We start from the raw sequence: 21,769 nt of genomic DNA on the forward strand, positions 1-21,769 counted from the left end.
GACCCCGTGCAGTGATCATGGCCAATCTGCACATCTTTGGACACTAAGGGGCAATGTAGCATGACCATTCCATCTAACCCGCACATCTTTGGACTGAGGGGAAATCGAAGCACCCGGAGAAAACCCACACAGACTCGGGGTACCTTCTCTCTCTCTCTCTGCTATCTCAAGTTCGGAATTCTACCTCTGTTACATTTTTATAATACATCGCAGAGATGGAGAATTAAATTGAAAGGAACTCTGCCTGCTGATTTCATATTGAATCAACAGACAGAGAGGTTCTGGAGGACACTTCAAAATCCCAAAGCAACATTTCCAGGGGAAAACCAGAGAGGGATTCAAAACCTGCCTCAGCCATGAGCACTCTTGATGAAGGACGCAAACTTTATTTTTTTGCCTTTTAAAATTGAATCTTAATTTAGCCAAAACCTAACCTCCTCTACTGAATAGCCTGTAATGTTACATTATTGTGTGTGTGCACCTGCGTGTTCCGAAGGTCGGGACACGTGTTTACTTTTTTTAACATTATCTTTATATCTTTACTTGGGTGGGTTTTTCCCTCGTGTTTAGGCTCAAGACTCCGTGTTGGGCTGAGTTATTTGCAATCAGCATGTAAATGGTTAAGTATAATGAATTGACACCTGTATCCTAATAAATTTCAAAAAAGCATGTTGTGATCATTTAAGGAGTGGCAAAGAAAGGATGATTCTGACATCAGTTCTCACCAGCTTGTAACACATGGAACATTGTATCTGGTAGCACCAGAAAGTCATGGGCTTTAGCAGCATATCAGTGAAACTGGTGATATAATCATGCTCAGTAGTGCATACTTCCCGTTTTCTTTCAAAGTTAAAGCAGGTGTGGGTTAAAAGTGTTATTGCCTTTTATGCAAATACAACTGAAATATATATGCACACCACATTTTTACAGAAATGGGTGTTAAAATAAATTATTATATGCACAATACTTACAGCTCTCTTATTTTCAGTTGAAGGTTTACTTTCATTCAAGGCAGGAAATAAAGATTCATCAACATGAGTACCTGTTGCCATACACCTAGAAGACAAAGTATGTAATGTTAATATTTGGCAGGAAAGCTAACTGTATAATTCCACTTCCAGTCTACTTCAAGCATAGGCCATTGCAAAAAATTAAATGGCTTTCCTTATACTATCCTTATTAGTAGCATAAAAAAGTATTTCAAGGTTAAAGAACTATCCAGTTTTAACAAAGTTTAAATTAGCATCTTATTTATTCCCCATACACATGTTGTGACTCAAATTCAAGCATATCTTGTCTGGTCGGAAATACAACAGCAGAGCATAGAATGCATTGTAATTTTCAACTTGTGCTATCATGTCTTTTTTTTCCCCTGAAAGCTTTCTTGTTTTAACTTTAGAGTGATAAATTACTAAATCATATTTGTACCAAAAAAGTACAGTAAGCTGTAGCTTCACTGTAATATAACCCACGGCAACTTATTAGGCAGAGGCATTGCGTTGTGGTATTGTCGCTGGACTAGTAATTCAGAGACCCAAGCTAATGTTTTGGGGTCAAAGATTTGAATCACGCCACGGCAAATGGCAAAATTTTAATTCAATAAAAATCTGGATTGTGACCATAAAATCATTGTCGATTATCTTAAAATCAAACATCTGGTTCACACATGTCTTGGGAGGGAAGGAAATCTGCCATCCTTATCGGGTCTGGCCTACATGTCCACAGCAATATGGCTGACTCTGACATGCCCTCTGAAATGGCCTAGCAAGCTACTCAGTTCAAGGACAATCAGAGATGGGCTATAAATGCTAGCCCACATCCCATGAATAAATCAAAACACTAAGAACTTCACAAGATGCAAGGAGATCCATGTAACATCTTGAAACAGTAGCAAAATTATCAAGATGTGGGGTGCAAGGTCCAGTTACCATTTAACAGATAATGCTAAAGGAAGCATGTAAAAATGCAAATGGCCAAGTTTCAAGATTAATTAAGAACATCAAGTTCTAAAAACAAATCCTTATATTCATAAAAGTAAAAAACAGTGAGTCCTCACTTTAAGTCACCCTGCTTAACATTGTTTCGCTTTAATATTTCTTATTCTTTAAGGGTTTTTTTGGTTTTACGTGATGTACACCCCTCCCCTCTGCAATGCACTTTGGGCCAGCTGCATGACAGTCATCAAAAGCCGACCTGGTCCATGGCCAACCTCCGGCACAATCAGCAACCTCGGACGAGGGCTTGGTCCCTGCAGACTGTCAAGAAGATGGCCAGGTTCTTGAGAGACAGTGCAAAATGAGAGAGAGAATGACAAACACACACAGGGAAAGGAAAGCAAGCAAAAAGTTGAGCTGAGTGTCAGAAGTGCTCTTCGTCACGGACAGATAGGAGTTACGCAGAATCCCTGAGGCCAGAGTGATTTAGGAAACGACAGAGGCTGCAGGCCAACTTTGGGGTGCCGACTACAGCAAGGCTGCAGAGCAGCTTAGAAAAGTAAAAGGCGTGATTTATGAGCACGGGGAGAAGGCCAATAGAATGCTTGCGCAACAACTAAGGAAGAGGGAATTGGTTCGGGAAATAGGGAGGGTAGTGGATGGGGAGGGAAATCTAGTTGGTGACCCGGCAGGGCTGAACAAAGTCCTTAGGGACTTTTATAGGGAGCTGTACACTTCGGAACCCCCCGGGGGACCGGGGGAGATGAGACAATTCCTGGACAGACTGACCTTCCCAAGAGTAGGGAGGGGGTTGGTGGATGGACTGGTCAGGATCGAAGAGGTATTGGGGGCCTGAAGGTCATGCAGTCGGGCAAAGCCCCGGAGCGGGACGGGTATCCGGTGGAGTTTTACAAAACATTTGCCGGGATAGTGGGGCCGGTGCTGGTCAGGGTCTTTAACGAGGCAAGAGAAAGAGGGAGTTTACCACCGATGATGTCGCAGGCAACCATCTTGCTCATTCTGAAAAGGGATTAGGACCCTGAGGCTTGTGGGTCATACAGGCCGGTCTCTTTGATCAATGTAGACGCCAAGTTCGTGGACAAGATCTTGGCGACCAGAATTGAGGACTGTGTACCGATGTAATTGTGGAGGACCAAACCGGGTTTGTAAAGGGGAGGCAGCTGGTAGCCAACCTAAGAAGGCTGCTCAACGTGATTATGATGCCCCCGGAGAGTAGGGAGGTAGAGATAGTGGTAGCCATGGATGCTGAAAAGGCTTTTGACCGGGTCAAGTGGGATTATCTGTGGGAGGTACTAGGACGGTTCGGGTTCGGGGCGGGGTTCATCGACTGGGTTAGGCTATTATATCGGAGGTGAGGGTAAGGACGAACAGGACGATATCGGACTACTTTAGACTGCACCGTGGGACAAGACAGGGCTGCCCTCTCTCCCTGCTATTTGCGCTGGCCACAGGCCGCTGGCAATTGCACTGAGAGCTTCTAGGGGCTGGAAAGGGCTGGTCCGGAGGGGAATGGAACATAGAGTCTCGTTATACGCAGACGATCTGCTGTTATGTATATCGGACCCAATGGTGGGGATGGACGGAATTATGGAAATCCTGAGGGAATTTGGCTGGTTCTCAGGATAAAAATTGAACATGGCTAAGAGCGAGATGTTCCTAATTCAGGCGAGGGGGACAGGGGAGAAGGCTGAAGGGGTTGCCGTTCAGGCTAGTGGGGGAGTTTCTGATATTTGAGGATTCAGGTGGCACGGGACTGGGGCAAGTTGCATAAGCTCAACCTGTCCCGACTGGTGGAACGAGTGAGGGAGGAGGTCCGGAGGTGGGATGCGCTCCCACTGTCATTGGTGGGGAGAGTGCAGACTGTTAAAATGACAATTCTCCCGCGGTTCTTGTTTGTTTTTCAGTGTCTCCCCAACTTTATCCCGCAGTCCTTCTTTAAGAGGCTGACTAAAATTATTCTGGGATTTGTATGGGCAGGGAAGTCCACACGGGTGAAGAGGGTGATGCTAAAAAGGAACAAAGAAGAAGGGGGCTGGCGTTGCCGAACTTCAGCAACTATTATTGGGCGGCCAACATAGCGATGATAAGGAAATGGATGGTGGGTGCGGGATCGGTTTGGGAGCGGATGGAGGCTGCTTCGTGCAGGGGCACTAGCTTAGCAGCCCTGGTCACAGGACCTCTGCCGCTTCCGCTGGCATGGTACTCCACCAGCCCGATAGTGGTGGCGGCTCTTCGGATCTGGGGCCAATGGAGGAGGCATGTAGGGGATGTAAGAGCATCGGTGTGGACCACAATCTGCGGCAACCACCGATTTGCCCCGGGGAAAATAGACGGAGGGTATCGACTGTGGAGGAGGACGGTGATTGTGAGGATGGGGGATCTGTTCCTGGAAGGGAGCTTTCCGAGCATTAGGACACTGGAGGAGAAGTTTGGGCTGGCGAGAGGGAACGACTTTAGATACTTACAGGTGCGGGATTTTGTATGCAGACTGGTGCCGTCCTTCCCACGTCTCTTGCCGAAGGGGAGGCAGGACAGGGTAGTTTCTCGGGGAGAGGTGGGGCAGGGTAGTGTCTCAGACGCCTACAAGGAACTAATGGGAGCTGAGGATACGCAGACCGAGGACCTGAAGCTCAAGTGGGAAGATGAGCTCATGGGGATGTGTGTGGGGAGATGGAGGACGGTATCTGGGCAGAAGCCCTAAGCAGAGTGAACACGACCGCAACATGCGCCAGGCTCAGCCTGATCCAGTTTAAGGTCGTGCACCGGGCCCACATGACGGGGGCCCGGATGAGCAGATTTTTCGGGCTGGAGGACAAGTATGCTAGTTGTGCCGGAGGGCCGGCTAACCATGTACACATGTTCTGGTCGTGCCCTATACTCAGGTGGTATTGGCAGGGATTCACAGATGTCATGTCCCGGGTATTGAAAACTGGGGTGGTAATGAGCCGGTGGCAATCTTTGGGGTTTCGGAGGACCCAGGAGTCCAGGAAGAGAGAGAGGCCAACGTTCCGGCTTTTGCTTCCCTGGTAGCCCGGCGACGAGTATTGTTAGCATGGAGGGACACAAAGCCCCCGAGGGCTGAGGTATGGCTATCGGACATGGCGAGCTTTCTTGGCCCGGAGAAAGTCAAGTTCGCCTTGAGAGGTTCGCTATTAGGGTTCGCCTGAAGGTGGCAGCTATTTATTGACTTTTTCACAGAGGAGTAAGGGTCAGCGTGTTTTTGGGGGGGGGGGGGGGGGTGTGCTAGGGTAGAGTAGGGGGATATTGAGACAGGTCCGTGCGTGAACAGAGCCGTGGTTTTCCTTATGTTTAATTTGTGTCTTGACTTTTTTTTTGTACTGTACAATGTCACTTTTTCTATATGCCTAAAATACCTCAATAAAATTGTTTGTTGAAAAAAAAGAAGTGCTCTTTTGCGACATGGAAATTTTGCAACTCAAGAGCTCGTTTTGGTGCGTTAGTGATATCTAATTTAAATTTATGTATTATTCCTGATATATTCAGTGATTTATCTTATTTTGCAAGAAATTCCAGCTAGTAGTGCATGTTTATGCTGGTTATAATCACATTGTTTCAAAACAGCAGTGGAAAAAGTTCCTCGTGACAAGAAATAAGGCACTTTTCTTCAAACTTATTTTTAGTGAAAAATTAAGAGTAAAATCAATAAACAACATCGGAAAGATTTAAGACTTCCTGAAACTTAGTTGTGGGCTGTCAATTTGGGTAATGCATACCACACATTTATACAACAATGATAAAAGCATACATAATTTCTAGTTCTTTAATTTGTACTGGTTAGCCTAACTTTCAGAAATTGTCAAGTAATACAGAACAGAATCCAGAGACATAATGTGCAGTGTGGAAACTATTGAATTCAAGGAGAAAATACACAGAATATTTCTTTCAGGTTGCTTAAAGTTGAAAAATTCTTACTTTCAGATATGCCCTAATCCTAAACCAATTTGCAAAACAGCTGCTTTCAAGAATGACAAAACAAAAATGTGAATACCTTTCCACCCAAAGTACAGACACCAACTTTACACCAGTTCTTTTGGCCTTTTTCCAAACACTTTCATGTCCATCCTTGAATATTACATGGGTCACTTGCTTATTGAAGTATTTTAAAACCTGTAAATAGATAAGTAAGACACAGGACTTTAAAAGGTGCCCTCTATTTTCACTTTTTTTCTAACTGGAATCCATCACAAAGCTTAACAGCAGTGATGTCCTACAATCTATATTTTAAAAATGTCCAACACCAAGACTATTTATGGGCCAAATCTTCAGTGGAATGACAATCAACATCGAATTATCACTCCATTCCGTTTTTCTTACCTCGATCTGGAACTGCATATTTCTTACCTCGACTTCCAATCTAGGCCTGCTGAGGAATATGCAGCACAGCTACTCCAGTACTCCCTACAGAGCAGTCAAGCCACATTAGGGAGGGGTGTGTGAAGCCACATCGCTTTATGGCACCATCTTTTGTAAACAGTTACATTTCAAGGTCCCAGCCAATTGGTTAGGAGAGAAGCTAAGCATGTAAGGTAAGTGGACAAGGTTGTGGGGTGTGTGGAATCAGTTGAATGTTCAGACAAAGTTGATGGTCGGGGGTATGGTTGGGAGATACAGTGGGGTGTCGGGGGAGTCAGCACCATAGTTACTCAGGAGAAGTGGTTTTAGTCCTTCCAACTTTTCCTGGGTAACTATTCTGCTAAGAAAGTTGGAACTAGTCAAGTCTCCGATTTAAGTCGGAGTTTCAGAGGGGTCCAATCGTAAAGCAATTGCCCATCAGAAGTTTAAACTTCCTGGGCAATTCCCCTGCAGTACGTGGGGTCTTCCCTCTGGGGAATGATCTAGGCTATTAACTTTTGATAAATCTTTAAATCAAGTTTCTGCCTGTCCGCTACAAGTGAACATAAACAAATTCCATAGCAGACAAGTTGTCCGGGCATCATGTATTGTATTTAATCCACCATATCAAGCTAATTATTGAATTAGCTGCTACTCGTGAGACCACGATGTGTGAAAGTTGGCTGCTGCATTTTTCTACATTACCACAGACTACATTTCCAAATGACATAATTGTCTGCAAATTACTCTGATGTCTTGAGATTCTGAAACTTCTCTCTTTCCATGTCTTTGTCACTGCCAGGCTCGATTTACGAAACAGCCAACTGGTCAGCCCCGAACTCCACCTTATATTAACTTTAAAATATCAGGTTAACTGCCATCCATGATAGATAATAATACTCTTTGTCATTAGTAGGCTGACATTAACGCTGCAATTAAGTTACTGTCAAAATCTCCTAGTCGCCACATTCCGACGCCTGTTCGGGTACACAGAGGGAGAATTCAGAATGTCCAAATTACCTAGCAGCGCGTCTTTAGGGACTTGTGTGAGGAAACCAGAGCACCTGGAGCAAACCCACACCGAGAACGTGCAGACTCCGCACAGTGACCCAAGCCACGAATCAAACCTGGGACCCTGGCGCTGTGAAGCAACAGTACTAACCACTGTGCTATCATGTCGCCCCATCATACATATCTTATGCAAAATCCCCTCACCCACCACCACAGACCACGGGTGTCACTGACTTTCCACCCTCCAAAGTACAAGTTATAAAATTCTTATTTTTGTTTAAAAATCTTCAAGGGGCTCAGTTCAGATCCAGCACTAATTGTCATCTTGACCTCTGAATCTGAGTTGGTTACACTTGCAGAGCCAAGCCAGATAGAATGGGTCGAGGGTCTCCTTCTGCACTGTAACTCCTTTATGATTCTGGGACTGCATATCCTCTTTCCACTATCAATAACAGAATCTTGCGATTTCATAGCCTTAGTTTATATTCAAAACTCCCCACTCAGTTTCTGTTCTTGACTCTCAAATTACGTTTTCAACCACTCTTTAGGTCACCTATCATAACGCTTCCCTCAACCCTAGCCACATGTATAGTCTGGCCAAGATTAAAGTCTCAGACTTGTATTGTGGTGCTAGATTGTTTTGATTTCATAGACTCTCATTGCATAGGAGACTATCAGCTCTTCCTGCCTGTGCTGGTTCTTTGGAACAGTTGTCTAATTCTATCTAATACCATAGCTTTTTCCCCTTTACCCTGTAAATCAGTCCTTCAAATTAATGTCCAATTGACTTTTGAAAGTTTGTGTCACGTCCGGTGGCGGACATGAAGGAGTAGGTAGCACATTTGGTGGCTCCCGCTCGGGTCGGACCTTTGGACCTTTCCCCCCCGTTTTCTACTCCAATTGTACTCGGAAAATTGATGGTGGACGTAATTGTGAGGAGGAATCCCACACCAGTCATGGAGAGACGGACCAGGAGTGCTCGCAAAGGAAGAAATAGGAAGAACAGAGAAGGCCTGGGTTAAAGCAGCAGTGGGAGAAAGCATGGCTGATGACCGGAGTCCTGGCTCGACGACCCAGTGGTCGACGGAGCAGTTGATGCAGTTTATAGAAGAGGGCTTCGCCGAGCAGAAACAGGAATGCTTGGACCCAATTAGGGAATCGATTGCTCGGCTGGAACATAGACTGGATGCTCAAAATCGGGCGATCGAGAAAGTGGAGAAGGCACTGACTGAGCATGAGGAACACCAAACAGCAATGGAGGTGGAGGTGGGGATGCTGAGAGATCAGTAGAAAAGGCTCCAGAAGATGGAGGATCCAGAGAATAGGTCCCCCCGGTAGAACTTGAGGATTGTTGGTCTCCCGGAGGGTCCGAAAGAGCAGATACAGGGGCATATATAGCGGGCATGTTCGAGAAGCTAATGGGGGAATGGGACGTTCACCCGACCCTTGGAGGTGGACAGGGCTCACAGAGCACTAGTGAGGAAGCCGCGTGTAGGTGACACCACCCCCTCCCCCCCCCGAAGACGGTGGTGGTGATATTCCACAGGTACCTGGACAAGGAGCGTATTTTACAGTGGGCCAGGCAGACACGGAGCTGTAAGTGGGAGAACAGCATCGTGCGTATCGACCAAGACCAGAGCCAGGAGAAGAGCTGGGTTCAACCAAGTAAAGTTGACCCTTTTCAGGCAGCATGGTGGCACAGTGGTTAGCATTGCTGCCTACGGCGCTGAGGACCCGGGTTGGAATCCCGGCCCTGGGTCACTGTCCGTGAGGAGTTTGCACATTCTCCCCGTGTCTGTGTGGGTTTCACCGCCACAACCCAAAGATGCGTAGGATAGATGGATTGGCTATGCTAAATTGCCCCTTAATTGGAAAAAATAATTGGGTACTCTAAATTTAAAAAAAAAGTTGACCCTTTTCAAGAAGGTGAAGTTTGGACTGCTGTATCCGGCCCCTCTTTGGGTCACTTACGAGGAGCAACATTTCTACTTTGAGTCGCCCGAGGAAGCTATTGACTTCGCCAGAAGGAAAAGGCTGCCAGTGGACTGAGGTGTTTGAACTTTGCTTCAGCGTTCACATTAAAAAAGTTTTTGCTTTTGGACTATATCTGTAATGCCTTCTGTATTGATCCTGGCATATTTGTGAGAGTTAAAGTTTGCATTTGTACTCATGGGGGTTGGAGGTGTGAATTTTTGATGTGGAGTTTTTGCTTTTCGTTGTGTTTCTTTTGGTCAACTGGACTGGGATTGTTTTCTTTCGCATACATGTGTCCGAGCGAGGGACAATAGGTGGAAAACGTCTGGTGCCATGGGTGGTGGCTACCAAGCTAGCTGGGCGGGCTGGCTCACGGAAGCGCAGTGGGGGTGAGCAGATGTTATACTTGTTGAAGGGGGCTGTTTTTAGTGCTTTGGAGGGAAGGGGGGGGGGGAACTGCTCTGCTGACGGGGGGAGGGACATTTGCTGGGAGACAAAAGGGATATCGTGTACGTAGGCTGCCTGGGCACGGGTCTGCGGATGCGCGAGCTGGAGACTGGCCCAAGAAAGGAGATGGCTGATCGGCGGAAGAGGGGGGGGGGGGGGAGAAGCCCCCCCAATCAGGCTGATCACATGGAACATAAGAGAGCAAAATGGGCCCGTTTGGAGGGCACACGTGATTGCGCACTTGAGGGGATTGAAGGCGGATGTGGCAATGTTACAGGAGACGCATCTTAGGGTAACCGATCAGATTAGATTAAGGAAGGGATGGGTCGGGCAGGTATTTCACTCGGGGCTGGACACGAAGACTAGAGGGTTTGCGATCCTGATTAATAAGTGAGTGTCATTCGAGGGGGGAAGAATAGTTGCGGATGTGGGAGGCCGTTACATCATGGTTAGTGGGAAGCTGGAAGGGCTGCCGGTGGTACTCGTGAATGTGTACGTGCTAAATTGGGATGATGTGGAGTTCATGAGGATGATGTTGGGGAAGATCCCGGACCTGGATTCACATAAATTGGTCACGGGTGGGGGACTTCAACACAGTCATTGACCCAAGGCTAGACCGGTCGAGCTCAAGGACAGGCAGGGTGCCAGCAATGGCAAAGGAGCTAAAGGGGTTTATGGAGCAGGTGGGGGGAGTGGACCCATGGAGGTTTGGGCGGCCGAGAGTGAAGGAGTTCTCCTTTTACTCACACGTGCATAAAGTGTACTCCCGGATCGACTTTTTCATCTCGAACAGGGCTTTACTGACGGGGGTAGTGGACACTTAAGTATTCAGGGATCATGGTCTCAGATCATGCCCCGCACTGGTGGACCAACAGGTGAGCAAGGAGGGTAGCCAACGTCCGCATTGGAGATTGGATGTCGGACTGTTAGCGGATGAGGTGGCATGCGGGCGGGTGAAGAAATGTATTCAAAACTATCTGGTAGTTAATGATATGGGGAAGTGTCGGCTGCAATGGTCTGATAGGCGCTGAAGGCGGTGGTCAGAGGGGAGCCGATCTCCATACGTGCCCACCGGGGGAAGGTAGACAGAGCAGAGACGGACCGACTGATAAGGGAAATACTTCAAGTCGACAGGAGATATGCAGGGACCCCAGAGGCAGGGCTTTTAAGGGAACGACGGAGGCTACAGGCGGTGTTTGTCTTGTTAACTACAGAGAAGGCGGTAGAGTAGCTGGGGAAGGCGAGGGGGGCGATATATGAATATGGAGAGGCCAGCAGAATGCTTGCGCAGCAGCTCAGAAAGAGGGAGGCAGCCAGGGAGATTGGGAAAGTAAGGGACAGAGATGGGAACCTGGTCGGCAATTCAGCAGGGGTTAATAGGGTGTTCAAGGAGTTTTATAGCAGGCTGTACGAGTCAGAACCCCCAGCTGGGCCGGAGGGGATGAGGCAATTCTTAGGGGGGCTGAGGTTCACGAAAGTTAAAAAAGGGTTGGTAGAAGGGCTGGGGGCCCCGATCGGATGGAAGAAATAGCAGAAGGGCTGAAGGCCATTCAGTCGGGTCAAGCCCTGGTACCGGATGGGTACCCAGTGGAGTTTTACAAAAAGTTCTCTGAGCTGCTGGGGTCGCTGCTGATGAGGCCATTTAATGAGGCAAGGGAGCGAGGGGCGCTTCCAGCGACAAAGTCACAGGCCACAATCACACTGATCCTGAAGCGGGAGAAGGACCTGGAGTTATACAGGTCCTACAGACCGATCTCCTTATTAAATGTGGACGCCAAACTGTTGGCTAAAACCTTGTCCTCCAGGATCGAAGACTGCGTTCCGGATGTGATTGGGAAGGACCAGACTGGATTCGTTAAGGGCAGGCAGTTGGCGGCCAACGTTAGAAGGCTGCTGAGTGTGATCATGATACCCCCAGAGGGTAGGGACTTGAAGGTAGTGGTCGCAAGGGACACAGAGAAGGCATTTGATCAGGTGAATGGACCTATCTGTGGGAGATGCTGGGGCGGTTTGGGTTTGGACGGGGCTTCATCGACTGGGTTAGGCTGCTGTATCAGGCGCCCGTGGCAAGTGTACGGACGAACGTTGACATCAGGCTAATTTAGACTGCACCGGGGGACGAGGCACGGGAATGGGATCGGCTACATAAGTTAAATTTGACCCGACTAGTAGACCAAATGAAGGAAGACTTCCGAAGGTGGGATATGCTCTCGCTATCACTGGCTGGGATGGTACAGACAGTGAAAATGACGGTCTTCCCGAGATTCCTGTTTGCGTTTCACTGTCTCCCCATCTTTATTCCACGGGCCTTTTTTAAAGGGGTTAATAAGGTGATCGCTGGCTTTGTATGGACGGGTAAGACCACGTGAGTAAAAAAGGTGGGGGGAGATGGGGTTGGCGCTGCCGAACTTTAGTAGTTATTATTGGGCGGCAAATATAACCATGATTAGGAAGTGGGTGGTGGGGGGGGGGGCTTTTGATGTGGGAGGGAGTAGAGGCGGCATCATGTAAGGGCACGGGTTTGGGGGCATTGGTAAAGGCGCCTCTGCCGTTCCCACCGGCAAGGTACTTCACCAGCCCTATGATGGTGGCAGCCCTGAGAGTCTGGGGGCAATGGAGGAAACATGTGGGAGCAGAGGGAGCGTCGGTTTGATCAACAATCTGCAATAATCATCGGTTTGCCCCGGGGAGGCTGGATGGAGGGTTTCGGAGATGGTAAAGAGCAGGGATCGAGAGGATTGGGGATCTGTTTATAGAGGGGAGCTTTCCCAGCCTGAGGGAGTTGGAGGAGAAATTTGAATTGACAGGTGGGAATGAGTTTAGGTACCTGCAGGCGCGAAATTTCCTACGCACGCAATCTCAACCTTCCCGCTCCTACCGGCAAGGAGGATACAGGACAGGGTAGTTTCCAGAATATGGGTGGGAGAAGGGAGGGTTTCGGACATTTATAAAGAACTCAGGGGTCAGAGGAAATGCAGACCGAGGAGCTAAAACACAAATGGGAAGAGGAGAGATAGAGGATAGTCTCTGGGCAGATGCGTTGAGTAGAGTCAACACGACCACAGCATGTGCCAGGCTCAGCCTGATACAGTTTAAGGTCGTTCACCAGGCACACATGACAGAAGCCCGGATGAGCAGGTTCTTTGGGATAGAAGACAGATGCGCAAGGTGTGCGGGAGGACCAGCAAACCATGTTCATATGTTCTGGGCATGCCTGGAGCTCAGGGGATTCTGCCGGGGGTTTGCGGATGTCATGTCTAAGGTGTTAAAAACAAGGGTGGCACAGAGTCCAGAGGTGGCGATTTTCAGTGTGTCGCATGATCCGGGAATCTAGGAGGAGAAAGAGGCAGACGTTCTGGTCTTTGCCTCCCTGGTAGCCCGGAGACGGATAATATTAACTTGGAGGGACTCAAAGCCCCCAAAGTCAGAGACCTGGCTTACTGACATGGCTGGCTTTCTCTGTCTGGAGAAAATCAAGTTCGCCCTGAGAGGGTCAATGATAGGGTTCGTCCGGAGGTGGCAGACGTTCGTCGACTTCTTCAGGGAAAATTAACTGTCAGCAGAGAAGAGGGGGGATGTTTAGGGTCTAGCTTAGTTTAGATTAGTGTGTAAGAAAAATGGGGCCCGTGAAGGAGGAAGATGGCCTTTGCACTATGTTTATGTTTGTATGTACACTGTTTATTTTGTTATTGCTATAAAATCATAAATATCTCAATAAAATGTTTATAAAACAAAAAGACAGTTTCTGTGGAATCTGCTTCCACCAACCAGGGAGGACATTCCAGATCTTAACACTGATTTGTAGGAAAAATAGATTTTCCTAATTCCCTTCATTCTTTTACCGATTTATGACCTCTGATTACCAACCCACTTGCAAAAGAAAAGTTTCTCACTACTATCAGAACCCTTCATAATTGGATAGCTCGTTTAGGTCTCCCCTTAATTTTGCCTGTCCCAAGAAAACCTATCCCAACTTCTCCAATCTTTCCATCTGCATCTAGGTCTAGGCCATTTAGATACAGATATGGATTCGGAAGAGCAACGGTCCCAATACCGATCCCGTGGGCACCGCCATATGTACAATTCTCTTCAGTCAAAAACATTTCTGTTTCCACTATTCTCCAGCACATATCCCTTACCATATACAATTATCAGCGTCCCTTTAATCTCATGGCAAACTATTTTCTGAATAATTCTGGTGTATACTTTATCAATCTGAGTTTACGTGGTAGACCATTTAGAGCTGAGATGAGTAGAAATTTCTTCAAACAGAGAGTGGTTAGCTTGCGGATTTCTCTATCACAGAAAGCAGTTGATGTCAAAACTTTGCATGTTTTCAAGGAGTTAGATACAGCTCTTGGGGCTAAAGGGATCAAAGGATATGGTGGGAAAGCGGGAAAGAGTTACTGAATTGGATGATCAGCCATGATCAGAATGTTTTGCGGAGCAGGAGCAAAGTGCCGAATGGCCTAATCCTAGTTTCTATGCCTCCTCCAAAGCATATGAGAAAATAGGTCATTCACTAAACACCTAAAAACGAACACCAGTCCCAACAGAAAAATACCCTCCCTTTTGACTAAGATCCTGGAACTGTAGACAACAAAATTCACCATTGCTAGCTCACCCTACTGCCGACTGAGGAAACTAACTAATTGAGAGACAAGATCGCAAACCCAAGACTAAGGTTATGGTTAACCAGACAGCAGTGATTCCCATGCTCTCACGTGGCAAAGTCTGCAGACCATTCACTGGATTTATCAGCCATCTAAGAACCTTATGAACTGGATTTGAATGAGTTGATAACATATAGTCTAACGAGACTTCCTTGTGAATGGCTTGAGAAGTCGAGCATGAATGTCACAAATGAGACTTCGCAAATAATTAACTCAAAATAATAAAACAACCTTTCCAATCCAATATCGACTGATTTCTAAGTGACAAAAAGAAGCCATTTGCAAATTTCACATCCAGCTTTGCAAACTTGCATGAACAATATTGAATATGTTAAAACATATCTATAGAAAACAATACTTACTGTGGCACCCATGTTGATTAAATGGTCTATGAATGGTTTTGAATAGTTTTCAGTTTTATTTGAGGACCACACCTCCACAAATGCCACAACCCCTGCAGAAAAGTAGCATTCAATTAGTAATTATAATATCTCATACCATTATCAAACTAAAGTTTGAAATTCAAGGACTTCCAAGTCTGTTTGAAAGTTAATGAAAATTGACTGGGAAAATACTGCATCACTAAAAACACAATTAGGTAAAAAGACAATTAAACCTTAAAGGATTTAGGACTGTGCAAGTCTGGATTATTTGGTGTTTTCACTTAATCAAAGCTGAATAAAGGTCAGGCCTGCCCTCCCTCTATCCTTTCATTCGAATACATCCCACTGGAGTTACATATGTTCAGAAGTTCAACACCTTTTACTATGCTGCAGTAATACAAATATGTTAAACAGACTGGAGCTCTGTCATGTCACAGGCAGTAAAAATTATAAATATAGCAACTTAGAACTCTCTGTCCATCAACCCAACCCAGCTTTCAGAACGATTTGAAACGTTTGTATGCATTAAGTGAATGAAGCCACTCATGAGGTATACTCACCCATGGTACTTGCATTTCTAGAAAAACAGGAGCAGGAAAAAAAATGGAGGTAATATGCAAGGCTCCCCCAATGTTTATGAGTAAAGATTTCACTAATTTTTAATAAAATCCAGTCAAAAAATGGAAAGGAAAGTAGATTTTCAACAGATGCATTGTAGAGCACTTCTACATTTACCACTCTTAAACCTCCCTCCCTGTGCAATGACTTGCATCTATGTTGCAGCTTTACCTTTGTAAAATATCCCAAAACTCTGTCCAGACATGTTGTTTAACAGTATTTGACACTTGGCCACCCAATAAGGAGACATAGGGACAGGCGACCAAAGGCTTGGTCAAGAGATAGAGGCAATTCAAGGAGAATAGCCTCCAATACAGAAAATCAAAAAAGATTTATCTGATCCGCAAAATTTACAACCCAGATGATTTAGTAACTTCCGCAGTTTGAATCATTTTGTTTCAATCCATGCACAACTATTGTTTTGATTTTAATAAAAATATTTCCATAACTCTTTGCTGCATAATATGCAACCTTTACAGATTACAAAATATTAAAATTATCATTTCCAGACTCAAAACATCATCCACTTTGAGGTCCAGCATGTTTTTTTACTTTTGGGAAAGCATGTGTCAAGCTGGTATATATACTCCATCTTTTATATGTGATTTGTATAAATGTTTATTAGTTGATTTGTGCAAACAAGGCAACAATTGTGTTGCAATCTTTAAAAGACAGAGCTCAGTCTAAATGTCATCTTGAATTAACTTTGGAACAATTAAATTATTTTTGAAACAGCATCATTAGCTTCACAATTGGACAACCTATGCGCTTCTTCAATACCTTGGAGAATAGTTTGTTTGCTGCAGTCACTGGTCATTCTGCCAGGAGTCTGTGCCATGTTTCTTTGTCCCAGTCAGGAGATTTCCTCAAAGATTAGCTGCATAATGATATAAAAAATATAATTTTGGAATTGCATAGCAACATATTTCTTTAAAATGCAGAAATACATAGCACAGCCATCAACATCTGAAGGTACATTAATAGAAATTCTTATTCAGAACTACGAAAGAAACACTAGCCTTTATAAAGCTGAAAAGAGGAAAGTGAGAACACAAATATCGTAAATAACAATTCAAGAGAATATGTTTACTGTCCTCTCAACTGAAAAAACTGAAAGACTGGAAAGCATGTGATGACAATAAGAGATCATATTCAAGTCATAAAATAGTTTTACAAGAATGGCACCTAAGTAAAACAGATCTTAAACAGAAAGGAGCAAAATGAATCATGAGTGCGACAAACTACACCCCAGACAACAATGGACAAAGATGGAGGGCCAGATCATAATTCATTGTTGAAAGTTAGAAACTTTGAGATGTTACATGTTCAATCAAAACAGAAATAAAAGACTGTAAAGTGCATTGCAACATATAATTTAAGAGCTTCAGATTCAAGTATTGAGTGAATATATGCAGTAACAGCGAGAGATTTACAATACACAGCCAAGGTTAGGAGGAAATACAACAACCAAAGACGATGAGCTGAAGGAAACCTTGTCAACAGGTGTTGCCAAGGTGAAACAGAGCATCCCAGTTAAGAACCTGAAACTTACCAATGGTATGCAAAATACTGACATGTATTTGCAAAGTTGTGCAAGTCAACAATAATCTTGTAATACTAAAGAACAAAGAAACGTACAGCACAGGAACAGGCAGTTCGGCCCTCTAAGCCTGTGCCGACCACGCTGCCCGTCTAAACTAAAATCTTGTACACTTCCTGGGTCCATATCCCTCTTTTCCCATCCTATTCATGTATTTGTCAAGATGCCCCTTAAATGTCACTATCGTCCCTGCTTCCACCACCTCCTCCGGCAGCGAGTTCCAGGCACCCATTACCCTCTGTGTAAAAAACGTGCCTTGTACATCTCCTCTAAACCTTGTCCCTCGCACCTTAAACCTATGCCCCCTAGTAATTGACCCCTCTACCCTGGGAAAAAGCCTCTGACTATCCACTCTGTCTATGCCCCTCATAATTCTGTAGACCTCTATCAGGTCGCCCCTCAACCTCCGTCGTTCCAGTGAGAAGTAACTGAGTTTATTCAACCGCTCCTCATAGCTAATGCCCTCCATACCAGGCAACATCCTGGTAAATCTCTTCTGCACCCTCTCTAAAGCCTCCACATCCTTCTGGTAGTGTGGTGACCAGTATTGGACACTCTACTCCAAGTGTTAGAACCTAGCTAAGGTTCTATACAGCTGCAACATGACTTGCCAATTATTTTACTCAATGCCCCAGCCAATGAAGGCAAGCATGCCATATGCCTTCTTGACTACCTTCTCCACCTGTGTTGCCCCTTTCAGTGACCTGTGAACTTGTACATCTAGGTCTCTCTGACTGTCAATACTCTTGAGGGTTCTACCATTCACTGTGTATTCCCTACCTGCATTAGACCTTCCAAAATGCAATACCTCACATTTGTCCGGATTAAACTCCATCTGCCATCTCTCCGCCCAAGTCTCCAAATAATCTAAATCCTGCTGTATCCTCTGACAGTCCTCATCACCATCCGCAATTCCACCAACCTCTGTGTCATCTGCAAACTTACTAATCAGACCAGTAACAATTTCCTCCAAATCATTTATATATACTACGAACAGCAACGGTCCCAGCACTGATCCCTGCGGAACACCACTAGTCACAGCCCTCCAATCAGAAAAGCACCCCTCCATTGCTACTCTCTGCCTTCTGTGACCTAGCCAGTTCTGTATCTATCTTGCCAGCTCACCCCTGATCCCGTGTGACTTCACCTTTTGTACCAGTCTACCATGAGGGACCTTGTCAAAGGCCTTACTGAAGTCCATATAGACAACATCCACTGCCCTACCTGTGAATATACTGTGAATATTTACTTTTTAAAACAAATTTAGAGTATCCAATTATATTTTTCCAATTAAGGGGCAATTTAGTGTGACCAAACCACCTAACCTGCACATCTTTGGGTTGTAGAGGTGAAACCCACGCAGACACGGGGAGAATGTGCAATGTAACATTGTTACTAAACAAATACACCACCACTGATACAATGTAATAATTAACTATTGTCACCATTAAATGTTGGTGCTGTTAATTAATGTTACATACTTTTACTTTAGTCATCAATACAATTTGAGATATGATTAATTATTTCACAATACAGGCTGCAAAATAAAGTAGTGCTTGTTAATGCAATCCTAGCTGACTTCATTGTACAAGCCCCGAGTGCAGTGGTAGGTAACCAGGATTCTGAGTGCAGCCCGTGAGACATTTTGTGACCAGTGCCCACAAGCAGGACTGCCAGATTCTGCTGGTTTCTGTCCATAGTTTTTTTCACCCAAACATGACTAAATACAAACATAAAGCAAGGACACGTGAAGTGCATGTTGATTGCACACGATGATAGTTAGAACCGGACGCTCACTCGGCATCCAATCAAAGTGCTGCTATGGTTCAATTGGCATGCCCTGCATCAAATGTATGAAACAATGGACTTAAAGGTGAATTGCAAAGTCCTAATCTAAGATAGCTTGTGGAGGACAGATACAGCCAGAAATGACAATAATACACAAGTGTAAATATTTATTTTGTTTTTACCATTTGAAATTGGTGGCAGTTCTAATAATATACGAACGATTAAGCATTTTCCATAACTTATGAAATTTCCGGCATTTATTCATTGTATTTAATCTTATTCATGGGGCATTACTGATGTAAATTGTGTGGCCAACTGAGATGAAGGCAGGCTACTTATGCGGCCCAGTCTTTGGTTGGTCATTACTGCCAAATAAAGAATTCAGCTGCACTTCACGCAGGATTGCATTGTAATCTTGTTACAAACAGGTCTGGTTTTCATAACTATCCGTATCTTTCAGACTAGGGTTTATGGGATTAACTACTTTGGGTACCAAACATATCACTCAGATGATAACAAACAGCAATCCTATTTTTTGATGCACACAGAAGAAAAAGATTAGTCTCAAATCACACACTAAAATTTCAAATACAGTATTTTTTGTATCATGTGCAGAGGAAGCATTTAGAGTTCATTTAGAGCATCCGGTTCTAACTATCATTGTGTGCAATCAACATGCACTTCACGTGCCCTTGCTTTATGTTTGTATTTAGAGTTCCTCCAAGCTACATTTTGGAAAGGGTGGCTATACATTAACATCTGACCCTCAATGAAGCAGGAGTATAACATAATAGGACATTTGGTGCAAACTTTAGCAAGACAATAGAACTTCATTTTGAAGTTAACGTAAGAGTATAGACCACTGGGCATGACTCAACTTGTATGTGGCATTCTCAAAATCTTTTATAATTCTAAGTATGTTATGTAAATTAGAACTATCAGCAATGATCAACTATCAGCGGCATAATTTCCAGCATAAAAAATACAACGATAACAAATAAATTTTAACTGTCCCAAGCAATTAAATTCAAGGAGTTAAAACAGGGTTAATAGTAAGAATTTTTGCAAACTACAGTAATCAAGTTTTATTTTCCACTAACATGGTTCTTTCGAACAATATTGTCTCCCAGCATTAAGAACTATTCAGTCCAATATAAAACAGAAACGAGGCAAATGTTTCTCCTTGGAAAGTAGTCAACAACAGTTGACTGGAGCAGGATGATTTTATTTTGGCATTTTTCTTCTTAAAGAATATAATTTTACACTCAAAAAACTATATTTTGTTACAAATGAAAACTGCTCAAAATGTACTGACCCAACGGCATGAATGATGAAATTAAGCTAGACTTTTAGGCCAGGATTTTCTGGCCCCATTGTGGCAGGGCCCACCGCAGGGGATTCGGTGGCCTAGCCAAAAGTCCATTGACTAGATATAGCCACCAATAGGAGAGCAATTAAAATTGGGGATACTCAAGAGGCCAGAATTACATGAGTGTGGATATCTCAGAGGATTGAGAGGGTGCAGGAGATTAGAGATAGGGAACGGTGAAGACATGGGGGGAATTTGAAAATGAGAACAAAGATTTAAAATTGAGATGTTGCTTAACCAGGAACTAGTATAGGTCAGTGACATAGCGGTAATGGGGGACTTGGCGCAGATAATGATGAAGGCAGCAGAAGGACAAAGACAGCAGGTCTTCAGAGGACCTCAAGTTTATGTTGGGTAATATCTGGAACTATCTGCCGAAGTGGAGAAATCAAGTTTAGAGTTAGCGGTGGCATGCATGAGGATTAGTTAGTTAGATGGATAAAGACCTGGCTTGGCAACAGAATTCAGAAAAGCAGCAGTGGAAGGGAATTTTTCCAGAATGGAGATCTGTAATTAGTGGTGTTCCACTGTGCTCGGACCACTGTTGTTTGTAATATATAAACGATCTGGAGAAAAATGTAGATGGTCTGAATAGCAAGTTTGCAGATGATATTAAGATAGGTGGAGTTGCAGATAGTGAAGCAGAATACAGATAGATTGGAAAGTTGGTCAGAGAAATGGCAGATGGAGATCAATCCGGACAAATGAGAGGTGATGCATTTTGAAAGGTCTAATTCAGGTGTGAATTATACAGTAAATGGCAGAACCATTAGTAGCCTTGATATACAGAGTGTTATGGGCCAGGGTTTAGAGAACCCCAAAGTGTATCATGGAGTTCACCTGACCCACAACTTTTAATAGATTGTGATATGGGGAGCACACAGCCCACTCTACAGGTGTGGTACAGCAGAAATTGAAAAGTATTTTTAAAGCAAAACAATGTTTATTCTATGAACTCAAGTAACCTTTTTAAAACAGTGAACATCTTAGCAACCATCAATTCAAATACAACCTCCAAAGAATACAACACTAAGTAATCCTTAATAACTTCCCAAACAACATCCAGAAGACAAAAGAAACACATTTTAACAGAAGCACATTAGGTTTACATTCACTACTGAGGACATTTATAATTCTGAATTCACCAAATGATCAAGAGATAGTCTTTTATGGCAGAGAGATCAACAGTACATCTGCTCTGTCTGGCTTCAGCTCCAACACTGAAAACAAAACTAAAACACACCCTGCAGCAAACAGCCCAAAACAAAAGTAAAAAGCTGTCAGACAACCCAGCTCCACCCACACTCTGACATCACTGACAAACACCCATTTCTTAAAGGTACATTTCTTAAACACCCATTTATTAAACGTACTTTCACATGACAAGAGGGGTCCGAGCGTTCAGATCCATAGTTCCATGAAAGTGGCAATGCAGGTGGATAACGTGGTCAAGAATACATACAGCAAGCATGCTTGCCTTCATCGGCCACAGCATTGAGTACAAGAGTTGGCAGGTCATCTTACAGTAGTATAAAACTTTAGTTAGCCCACATTTGGAACATTATGTGCAGTTCTGGTCAACGCACTAGAAGGATGTG

General features: G+C 44.4%; 1 protein-coding gene across 6 annotated transcripts in view; it reads right to left on the bottom strand.

Annotated features, from left to right (window-relative positions):
* The window catches only part of mcph1 (microcephalin 1), a 410,735-nt gene that overhangs the window by 386,322 nt on the left and 2,644 nt on the right, over nucleotides 1-21,769 (bottom strand). For all 6 annotated transcript variants that reach the window (XM_038800431.1, XM_038800430.1, XM_038800427.1 and 3 more), the window contains exons 2-5: nucleotides 16,195-16,291; nucleotides 14,776-14,867; nucleotides 5,965-6,083; nucleotides 972-1,056 (exon numbers count right to left, since the gene is read on the bottom strand). Coding sequence is in view for 5 of the 6 variants with exons in the window: in XM_038800430.1 (XP_038656358.1) it covers nucleotides 972-1,056; nucleotides 5,965-6,083; nucleotides 14,776-14,867; nucleotides 16,195-16,252 (354 nt within the window). In the remaining variant the exon portion in view is untranslated. The remainder of the gene's footprint in view (nucleotides 1-971; nucleotides 1,057-5,964; nucleotides 6,084-14,775; nucleotides 14,868-16,194; nucleotides 16,292-21,769) is intronic.

The sequence above is a fragment of the Scyliorhinus canicula genome, chromosome 6 (assembly GCF_902713615.1).
Source record: "Scyliorhinus canicula chromosome 6, sScyCan1.1, whole genome shotgun sequence".
NCBI classification, from domain to species: Eukaryota; Metazoa; Chordata; class Chondrichthyes; order Carcharhiniformes; family Scyliorhinidae; genus Scyliorhinus; species Scyliorhinus canicula.